General features: G+C 35.3%; 1 protein-coding gene across 1 annotated transcript in view; it reads right to left on the minus strand.

The window, feature by feature from the left end:
• Window positions 1–12,033, minus strand: part of LOC108755645 — a 38,077-nt gene that overhangs the window by 4,711 nt on the left and 21,333 nt on the right. The window contains exons 2-3 of the mRNA XM_018498764.1: window positions 1,823–2,067; window positions 268–418 (exon numbers count right to left, since the gene is read on the minus strand). Of these exons, the coding sequence (XP_018354266.1) occupies window positions 268–418; window positions 1,823–2,067 (396 nt within the window). The remainder of the gene's footprint in view (window positions 1–267; window positions 419–1,822; window positions 2,068–12,033) is intronic.

A 12,033-nucleotide genomic window follows, 5' to 3' on the forward strand; every position in this document is an offset into this window, starting at 1 on the left:
TGTGTATACATTTATGATTTTATATTACATAATGTTTAGAATTTTTCTTTAGATTCCTTTGTATTTAATTATACATATCCATTTATTTTTAAATTACATTTAGAACTATACATATGCTTTTTTGAAATCAACAGTAAATTATAATCTTTTGCGAATTAATCTCCGACAAATATTGAAATCAGATGTTCACGAAGTTATCGCAAGAGATACAAAACAGCTTGATTGATCAAGCGATATGATAATGTCTCGCGCAAAGTATATACTAACCAGGATGTATTCGCCCAGATTCGGATGCGGGTCCGCGGTGCAACAGGTCCTTGACGAAGATGCCCTCTCTCATGTTGCCGCATATGTTAAAACCCAGGCCGGTAAAGTCATGGCTACGCAGACTGACCACGCTAACCCTGGTGGCCTTGGGCTGGAGCAAGAAAACAAACGGGTCGATTGTTACATGGGTGATGAAAACTCCACTACTCTCACCACAGGAGTCGCATTATTGCGTGTGGGTCGTACGCCGGTTACCGTATACGTGTATGTGTGTATGTGCGTGTGTGAGATATGATGGATTCGTTGAGTGCGCTATTCCCGAGTGCAATTCGACGAGAGACGATCAATGAACGGAAACCTTGCCGATGACAAGTTAATAACGCAGGGACAAGTGGATGAAGAAGAGATATGTCATATTCTTATGAAAGAGAAGTCTATTGACGTTGTTATTACGTCCGGCGTCACGTATGTATTAAATGTAATATACAATATCCAGCTGGGATATAAATTGCAGCTGATATCCGAATTTTCGGATCTTAATAAAAACGTGACATAAGACCGTTCGGAATGGATATCTTCATAAATATTTTAAGAAATATGATGTACGATATTTCGATGATAAAATTTAAATATACTCAAAAGACATTATTTTAGTTATCTATCCAGGCTTTGTCAAAATCCTGAAAATTATTTTCAGCTAAGATATAAATTACAGTTTGTAAACACGAATTTTCAATTCTGTCTTAATAAAAAAATAAAGAGTTTGCCGGACATCTCTCCAAGATCATTCATCTTTATTAACAACGCGTACGTCTATCTACATTTTGTCACGTTTACTTTCATATTTATTTTCATAAACAATGGTTCTTAATAAATCCTTGATGAATCAGATTCAATATGTTATACTTTTATGACAAAATTAAAATACATTCCTTCTCAATCCATCATTTCCTCTGCAGAAGGATGTTTCAAAGTCGGATTAGATCATGATGGAGAATTATAAATGTTGCATACCCGCCTCATCCTGCGATTATCATGTCACTATTATCGCGTGACTAAATAAGGATTATTATCGTGACACTTCAAAGTTCAATCATAGAATTTATTGCCTACCTGGCGTGATAATTCAATCGTTCAGATAATCTTCAATTATTATAACTGCTCATCGAGATGTCATTCCGTCGTATATATTTGCACAGAGGGAAATTCTTAATACAGGAAGGATTAATCATCGTAGACTTAAAGGATATAGAATTATCGACACTTTCATCACGCAATAATCGAATTGTAATTGACTATGAGACTAAATCCAAGTTCGATGATTTGCTAACTTACTCAGTAGCTTCGTTACTTCAAATCCTTCTGTACCGCGAATAATTTTTCTCGTTAACATTTTAATGACTTTAATAGAAAAAAAAAAAAAACAACAGACTGCTATTAAATAAAATCAAGATCGATTATACCGCTTGTATTGGAAATGATAAATAAAACAATAACATTCCTGTATTTGAAAAAAACAAAAAAAACAAAAGAGAACAAGTCAGGAAGCACTTACTCCGACGTAGGAGTCGTCGAGGGTTCGGCGTTTATCGCTGCGGATTGCCGAGCCGAGGCCCAGGGACGTCCAAGGTGTGGACCATCGCGTGGAATCCTTCGCGGGCGTGTCCCCGGATACAGCTGATGACGGTTTCTCTGTGACGCGACCGACCGCCGCAGGCGTGGCATCCTTGAAGCAGGGATTGTCGAAGGCGTACGCATCCTCGGCGATCTCGGGATCTGTCACTAGCACCAAGTGTTTACCTGCGGAAATAAACATAACATTTTGTAATTCAATCAGTCGACTTAGAACAGAAATTGGTGATTGGAAGAATATTCTTCTTTGTGATAACATATATACAGGGTGTTAGTTAAGTATGTTGCCATACTCAACAGAGCGATTCTTTGGTTTATTTCAAGTAAAAACGTTCATATAAATATGTATCCTAAACGGCTTAGTTTCCGAAATACAGGCGAACGTTCGCAAATCTTTGACGAAACGGTAAATTGCGTTGAAGATATCTTCCTACATAAATATGCCTTGCTTCAGTGAGTTATACCATTCTCACAACCGTAAACAAAGTGACAAAGTCAAAGTCAAAGCCTCCTAGATCCACCAGACTTAAAGCCTTTGGATTATTTCCTTTGGGGGGGGGGGCATCTGAAATTATTGGTTTATACCATTCCAATTGAGAATGAGAATAATTTGAGGAATCGAGTAGTTGTTTCATGCGAGGCAATACGTAACACACCTGGTATCTTTGAGCGTGTACGTCAATCTTTGAGAAGAAGGCTCGATGGATGTATCATGGCAAGGTGGATATTTTCAACAGTTCATCTAATTGTTTTATTTCATCAGAAGAAGCCTGTTATTGTTTTTCTGTTTTTGACTAATTTTTGATTAGTTAAAGCTGTATTTCTTTCAAATAAATAGATTATTACTACACGTTAAAATTTTTTTATTTCGGAAACTATGCCGTTTAGAACACATGTTTGTATGGACTTTTTTACTTGAAATAAACCAAAGAATCGCTCTGGTGACTATGGTAACATACTTAACTAATACCCTGTATATATCCAGAATAAGATATTTTTATCTTTCCTCCGAAAAAGACTTTAGTCCACATTAATGGTCTCATTTTTATCGATAAATTTAACAGATTGGGTGAACTCAGATTTCAGAATGACTACAAAAAAAGGTCTATTTAGCAATTATTGGAAAAATTACAGTTTTCTTTATATGACCACAATGAGCCAATTTATATTTTATACAGTTTATATTACAATGTATATTATAGAATTTTAAAACGGGACACGCGCATTTATCGATAATTTTGTTATAATTCTGAGAATTAGAAAGAGATAAACAGCAAGTTAAATCTTAAAGTTAATCTATATTGGTGGGAGCTTTTCAAGGAGTATTTCAATAATAAAGATACAATTCAAATTTCCAAAGTCATCGTAAGTATTTATCGTTACAGCCGCAGTCATATCGCAAAAGTATCCGCTCATTGCAGCTTCGTGCGGTATTATTCTTCGCGGATTCGTCGCGGTACGCAAATGGAATCGTAATCACGACATGACTCATTACCGTGGTACGTTACTTATAAAACGTATAGGCGATCACGCGCGTATCCAAATACGGTATAGCTGGTATATTAGGTATATTAACAGGAAGGAAGCGCATTCTTTGAAACCGCCCATGTCCCGCTACGTATCCGATATTTATCCACCTGACCTGACTGTATCCAGGTATACCTATGTTGTATGATACATTAGTGTCGGCTGGCTGCGCACGCGACAATGCGTTCATGAAAAACAACTTTGCTACAGTGTAAGATTTTTTAATATATATGATTAGTTCTTGTCTGTAGTTTTTCACTTCAAATCTAAATATAATATATGAACTAAATCATATGAAAGAATCTTGCAATAATTGTAAAACTGCTTTTTCTGCTAAATATAATCTTTCTCGCGTTCTCTCTCTCTCTCTCTCTCTTTCTTTTGTGCATGTAGCTTTTATTTTTCTTAGCGCCTCACAGCTGTGCATTAATCTCTTTTATATCTTACTGATTTTTCTGTATTTCCTCTTTTTATTATCATTTGTATATATTTCGTTACTTATTTCATTCGATCGCTTCCGTATGTGATAACTACGCTGTAAATTTGTACGAATTATGTCCTTGCGCTTGAAAGGATCTTTATCCTAAAGCAATAAATACCGATATCTATCTACCTATCTTTCTGTTTATCGTTTTTCTGTTTGTCCGTTTATACAGTTATACGCGTGTAATAATTCGTAATTAATTTAATTTCTAGAAAAATCTCCGTCATTTTTTTCCTTTTCTTAAAGACTACTCTACAGTCGCAAACGGTGCGGGTACCATATCCGCGTCACGTGACTCTCAGCTGAAACCCTCGGGATCATTCGAGACGTAAATGTGGACATTTTTATCAACAAGCGATATATATCCTAAGCGTAAATTTACGAGTAAGTAAAATTCTCTCTCTCTCTCTCTCTCTCTCTCTCTCTCTCTCTCTCTCTCTCTCTCTCGTTTTACTCAATCACGCGTACGCGCGACATTGCGCAAGGATGTCCCGGATTTTTCCCAACGGCAGGACGCCGACGCGACGCCGCGACGGGCGCGGCATTCCTCGAGTCGCGCTTTCGCCGCGCATTCGCAGCGCACCCACGCATTTGTTTATTTATCAGCGTCGCGTGTGTCGCGCATACACGCACGCACGAATCGCGTACCCGTGTATGCGTAACAGCTCCTCTCCCTTTCCCTCCTTCCCCCCATCTCGTTTCCTCCGTATTACGTAATACACAATGAGGCGAGTAATCGTGCTCGGTATGCACAATCGAGGCGACGCCGCCTCGGTTTGGAAGGCTGTGCGGAGGCTCGGTCAAAAGGGGACAGTAAAAAAAAAAAAAAAAGGGAAGGGGAAGAAAGGCGCTCGTTGAAGAGAAGCCGGCAAGAATTTAACGGGCGCGTGCCACCAATGCATCATATATTCCTCGCCGAGTAAATCCTGCCGAGTAAATGAAATATTTAAGGTCACGCGCGCGTCGCCGGGCCGCATTTTCTCGATGTGGATGTGCTTGAGGGGGTGGGAGGGGGAGAGGCACCGATGTACCTATCGTAAAACGACGCGCATACTTTCGCGTCACGGATGCCGCTCGGTACGAAACGGCTCGGCTTGCTAGGTAGAATTTTTTAGAGAGAGAAAACGAGAGAGGCACACGTGTGATTGTGCACGCAACAGTAGTAAAATAAGCGAAATATTTTGATAAAATTTCTCTAGCAAAAGTATTTTTTTTTTTTTTTTTTTTTTTCAATACTATATCGGTTGACGATCTTTCCACTTCGAAAATTCTCCGTTTTGGGAAAATCAATAATAGGAAAGCATAATTCAGCATAATGAGATAAAACGAAATTAAACGTTAGCGTCTTGTATTATGGATAATATATTTTTTTCCTATTTTATTACACAATTGGAAATTTTGTGTTAAATTTCAACGTGTTAAATTTAATCGTTCAAATGGTCCACTCAATTTTTTGTATTAATTTAACATAAGATGAATATGCTGAAAAATAACACGAACATTATGTAAAACAATTGGCACGAAACAGGTAATACCGACATGAGTAATTTGTATGCAAACTGGAAGAGCATATGTTTTTAGTGAAATTAATATTTACGATGTATTAAATTATTAACATGTATTTTTTATTCATTTATCTTAGAATTTAGATTTTAAAACACATTATTTTTACGTTATTTATTCACTTATTTATAAATAGTGTCATTTTGAAACGAAGAAATATTGAATTTCGATTTAACACAAAATATTTAAATAATATAATGACTTTACGTTAAATTATAATAATACATTCGAATATGTCAAAAATTGAACGCCGAATTTTAATAAAAACTTGAGTAAATAATCGTTTCTAACACAAATATATAAGATACTATTGTATAATTTTTCTTATTACTGACAACTAAATGCAGTAGCCTCGAATACATAATGTTCGGCATGTTACGTAGTCCATTGAATCGCCAATATACGCGATTCAGCAATGTGTCAGCATACCAAATAAGCATTCTGTTTTCCATATTCATGCCTCGAATGACAGAACTCCGCTAATAATAACGCGTAACAAATACATGGCATATTTTCCATAAAGTTGAGCAAATTAAGTTAGAAAAGAACTGAGAAAAACGGAAACAAATCAGGATAAATGGTATTTTAATCAATTTTTTTACGAAATTACACTGAAAAAAATCGTGTTATATCTCAGCAAACAATATTACATGTAACTGTTGTAATTTTCCACTCAACAATGTAACTGTAATATAATACACGTGTATATTACAGTTATATTGTTGAGTGGAAAATTACAAGTAACTTTGTGTTTGCTGGGATCAACAGCATTAAATTGAAAAGTGGTTTTGTTTAATTTAATAACGGTATTAATGAAACCAGTAAAATTTTTAAAATAAGAACATGACAAATTTATTTCGTTATTATTGCGTGTGAATTAACAAAATTATTTTCAATTGAAATAATACCGTTAATATATACATCTTTCTTTTGTATATGAAAATCGAATTGTAAAACGTTTCGAAAAAAATTCCGCAATTCTTAATCTTAGGGGGGGTTTTGTGATTTATCTATTGAAAATATATAAAGAAGATACATCGTAGCTGATAAATGAAATAAAGATTGTTTTTATCTCTATTTGTATCTCATATACCTGATATGATCCTTCGCGATTCGCCGGCTTTCAGCTGACGTCTCCTGCGTAAAATCGAACGTTTCAACGAAAACAAGACGTGCGGCAATACAAAATCAACAGCTCTAACGGGGTTACGCGCCGCATTGTTTTGCAGCGTGCATAAAACGCGCCCGCGGTGATACGACACGGTCGAAGGATACAAATGGCCATAAAGGCGCTGTCGCAGCGACTATTTTCCCTCTGTCTTTCTTCCTCTCGGTTAAGAGCCTGGAGATTTCTTATCGAAACACACCATCGCCTATCGCGGTTCAGGTGCTACGCCTTTGCGAAAGACGCCAATGGGCGCATACCATGGACGCCAAGGTGAGCTAGCTCGCTCTCTCTCTCTCTCTCTCTCTCTCTCTCATCTTGCGTTTTCCTCTCTTCTTCTTCTTTCTCTTTACCGTGAGTTTCGAGTTGCAATCTCTCTCTCCCTCTCTCTCTCTCTCTCTCTCTCTCTCTCTCTCTCTCTCCACACACCCTACCTATTATTATTTCCGACCACGTTGCTTTTATCGAGATCCGACTGATCTGCTTCTCGTTTCGTCTCAGAAGTCCCTCTCGGCGGGACGCCGATATGATCAGCCGCGGATGACATTTCTTTTAAAAAGAAAACATTTCGTTACAGTAAGCAGCCTAATGAACACCTGGAATAACTCTCGATATAGTGACCTTCCCATGAGAAGAGTTCAATGAAGTTTGGCGAGATATGCTTTTAATGATTGTAATATTTAATCGCTATGTGTATAAATCAATTTTTTATTGATTTAAGTGGATTATTTTTGGATTATCATTGCCGAATTAATTTATCTTAATTGCTTCGAAATATAAATTTGCGAAGCATATCGCAAGATATGAAATGCTTGGCGATATTTAAAAGTCTGAGATACCATTGCGGCTTACAGATATTCTCAGCGATTAAAACGCACTTTACTTATGTGTAAATATTTAATGTGCTAGTTTCGTGACCCGTAGCCGTTTACAGGCAACAGTACGACGTGATGATGTCGACCATCGTGAAGATAATGGCCTTTTGCGAAAGGGAGCCCCCGGAACGTCAAGTGGAAAAGATCGCGAAATCTCGGTCGCGCACGTTTCTTCAATCTTTTTCTTTTTTTTAATTCACTATAAAGCTTAGACGGCAAAAATGTCGCAAATTTGATATGTAAAACATTAATCTAACATTAAGGATTTCACTATCACGGATCTTCATCTTCATTGATGATGTCAGAAGCGAGGAAACACATAATAAAAATTTTTGCAAAAATATATTAAAATAGAAATAATTTTTGATAAAACAATATTTGCATTTGATAGAGTACACCTATAAAATATATTTCGTACTTATGAAATATATTTTATGTATAAAATATACCGAAAACTTTTTTATTACGGAATAAAAAAACATATTTATCTCAATTCGACAGCTGTTTGTTTCGTTTTCTGGTTAGACATAATTAAATTTCAAATACATGATTATTATATGTATACGGTTTTTTAATTACCGAAAAAGGGGGAATTTTCGGTATATTTTACAAATCTATTCTATTGATTGCAAATGTAGTTTTATTAAAAGTATTCGTATTTTAATGCAATTTGCAAAAAATATTTTTAATGTATTTTTCTCGTTTCTGACGTCACAATCCGAGATTGCAGTAAGTAGGCAAAAATATTAATCCAAGTAATTTCGAACTTACTGTTGTAATTTCACGAATTAATGAGACGTGAATTTTAGTTCATATTTGACAGAGACACGTAACGCAAAACACGTACAAGCGAGTTAGGTTTGGTTTTTACAACCATCTTGGGATTTCAAGGCTAAAACGAGTAGGAAGATAAGCAAAGAGATGTATTAAAGAAACTAAATTTGTGTCATAACTATTCGTGTTAAACAATAAACCGGTTACTTCGAGCGAGTTTCAAAGTAGGTGCGTGCAGTGGGTGTAGCTGAGTTTATTTTCAAATTAAAATTATCTATGTGGATTATGCTGACAATGAGTCACTTAAAGTGTCCCATATTTCATGGAATCGTTTCTTCTCCAGTGATAAACGCTGCACTTTTAAAGTTGCGATGCAATATTTTCCGCAAATGAATAATCAATTCGTGCAGCCGGCATTATAATTACAACATTACGTTCTTCGGGAAATGTCCGTGGAATTGTGGAGACGGACATAATTTTGCGTCGACATGAATCATATAAGCATATAAGCTACGATTAAGCTTCCTCGAGAACGCGTCCTTGCCAATGCGAAATGATGCAGATTTAATATGTATGATCGTGCATTCAAAATCAGACAAAGAATGTAGGATAGACTCTTTTGATACTGGACTTTGTTTTCGAAAAAGGAATTACTTGAAACGTAAAAAATGCTCTTGTTTTCTCTTGCAACACATTAGACAAACTTTGTTAGAGAGAAACATTGTAGTAGTAACTATTGAGATGACAATTAGAAGAATTTTATGTAGAATTAATAAGTACACATAAGTACACAGAAAGAACGATTTTACTAAATTCTAAAATATATAAAAATTCAGAGGTACAGGTCTGAAAATAATTTTGTTGGCAAGATAATTACGTAGGAATTTCAAACGTGTGATGAACAATACTGCAAGCAGTTGCAACATTCTAACAACCAATTTAAGCTATAATACATAATTATTTTGATGCAAATTATTTGATCCAGCAAAATTATTTTCAGATGTATCTAGTTAAATTTTTAGACATCTCATCAAAACTGTCTTTTCCATGTACAGAAATTTCACGCATTTTTAAAAGCAATTATTACATAATTATGTTATAACTCTGTCTGTAATTGAGAAGTAAAATTACTTGAGATCCAATCTAGATGTAACACTTTGCCTGCAGTTATTGCGTATAAAAGATGCGCAAAATCTGAATTCATTTACTGAACAAAAATAGGACAATAAATGGACTACGCAGTATTTTAATTAATAATAATCTATTTAATAATATTAGACAATAACTGGACACGTATCTACACAAATTGCACTTATTTTTATCATAAAAGCTGCTTCAATTTCTGGACAAAACTTTATCAAGTTCTTATCTATTTTCTACGCAGTATTGTTACAACTAATGTGACTACAATAATATTAGATATTAACTAAATTAGATGTGTCTAAGAAAACTACATATATATTTCTATTAGAGTAATTGAATAAATAATTGCAACAACTACAAGACAGTTCATTCAACTGTGTATTATTCTTCATGTAAAACTTCTATAATTGTCACTTTTATAGTAGCCATCACTATCTTATTCTCTGAGTGTGTAGATGTGATTGTCACAGCTGTGATAATTAAAGAAAATAGACTTCACTCCGTTATTTGAGAAAATTCTACGAAAATTTCCCGCATAATCGATCGAACGAGGCATGCGGTTTTTAGCTGAAGGGAAAGAAGAGTTCAACAGTGCCCTCAAAGGAAAAAATAGTCAGCGCGAATATTCTTGTTAGCCTTGCAGAAGAAATTCACGTTCCGTGAATTGTGAGAAGAAACTTAAGCAACGCGCCCCGAAGCAGCACGCGTAGGCAATTCCGTCTACACTTCAGTGATCTGGTATTTAGGTATACGGACCTGCCGCATTGCATGGCATCGCATCATGGCCGATTCGCCATTCTTCAAGGTCACGTCGCAACGGCCGAGGTCGCCGACGCGGCGCAGAAAAAGGTGGTGAGCCATAAATATCGGTCTGTACGTGACGATGATCGGCTTCACCTCATCCTACCGATGATCCAAAGGTGGATATAAACGTAGAGAGAAAAACGAGGATCAATTGATGTGACACCCGTATTGTATTCTTCACCCGAACGGAGGCACAGAATGGATGTGAACAGTAAAACGCACAAAGCGTTTAGAAACAAGGAATTTTAAATGTAAATCCTTTTACGACAGATTTTGGTGAATTGTGAATTTAAGTTTAATATTTCTGGTAAGATTTGTAAACTCGCGTATCTCCCTCCCAAATCCTTCTCTTATATCTTATCTCTTTCCATCGAACTTTTTTTATAAGTAACTCAACGAATGATGAAATGAAATCGATAAAAAAGTTCTCATTTAAATAATTTGTATCATTGTAAATTGTATTTTTATATGGAACAATCCCTGAACGTGATTTCTCTCTTGATCCTTTCACGGTCGATATCTTTTAAATCAAATCATGTAGATTAATGCCTTTGGTTTGATAAGTAACTCAACGAATGATGAAAAGAAATCGATAAAAAAGTTCTCATTTAAATAATTTATATTATTGTAAATTGTATTTTTATATAGAACAATCCTAAATGATTACTCTCTTGATCCTTTCACGGTCGATATCTTTTAAATAAAATCATGTAGATCAATGCCTTTTGATTCAATGAGAGCATCCTCGAAGATCGTTTGAGTAGCATATGATAGTGCAAGAATGTTGATGATAAGTAATATCGTCAATTCACCGCCGATCATAACTCATCGTCGTCTGCAAGCTGAACTTGATCTCTTGGCTTTTATTCGATCTAATTTTTCATGGTAGACATAATGATGGTGTCGCTTTGACAGCGGTAAACATCAAAACAAATGTCGTAGACCGGTTTTCATAGTCGATTCTTTATTCTCTATTTAAAACCGTCTTAAATACGTCGTAAGATGTTATAATCACAGAGCCGTATTAACATCTTAAGACATTACTTAAGATAGTCTTAAAATAAAAACGGACTATGAATACCTGCAGCCGTAGAGTCGGTGTAGTTTGCATCAAAATCTCATTCAGTGCAGCATTTTGCGTGCAATCTGTAATAAGCTTGTGCATTTTTATCATGTGCGTAAGAAAGAAGATAAGTAACTTAAGATTTTTTTCTCACGCAACTCGACTTGATCTGCGATTCTAAAGTACATTTTATATCGCTGCGTTGTGATAGAAACATGATCTTAAAATTACTAACTTTTTTCAGTAGAGTATTTTTGAAATTCTGAATTGAAACAACGTTTTAATTTTTAATTTAGATAGTGAATGTTCAATTGCTAGAATTTGACTTTTTTTTTTCTATGTTATATACTTTCAATTATATGTATTCTTTAGAACTACAGCATATATAATAAAGTTTTGTGTACTTGCTAAACCATTACCTAGCAAACTTGCGTTATTTTGACGTCAACGTGATGTCTTTTATCTTAACAAATAACGTCAGTTTGCTGCTTGGGTAATAACGTTATTTGTTTCAAAAAAACAAACAAACAAACAAACAAACAAACTCTGGAATACTAGTTACATTTTAATAAGTATAAAAAAGATTCTGTATTAAAAGATTTTCATCGATTGATGAACTGAAGACCGTTCTATTGATTACCTGAGAGAATTTATTCAAAGAAAAATGCGCGATCATCGATGCACGATGCGTTCCCAAAGCGTCTTACAACTTGTATCAAAAAGTTAAGCATAGTTA

Source organism: Trachymyrmex septentrionalis, unplaced genomic scaffold, assembly GCF_001594115.1.
Source record: "Trachymyrmex septentrionalis isolate Tsep2-gDNA-1 unplaced genomic scaffold, Tsep1.0 scaffold9, whole genome shotgun sequence".
NCBI classification, from domain to species: domain Eukaryota; kingdom Metazoa; phylum Arthropoda; class Insecta; order Hymenoptera; family Formicidae; genus Trachymyrmex; species Trachymyrmex septentrionalis.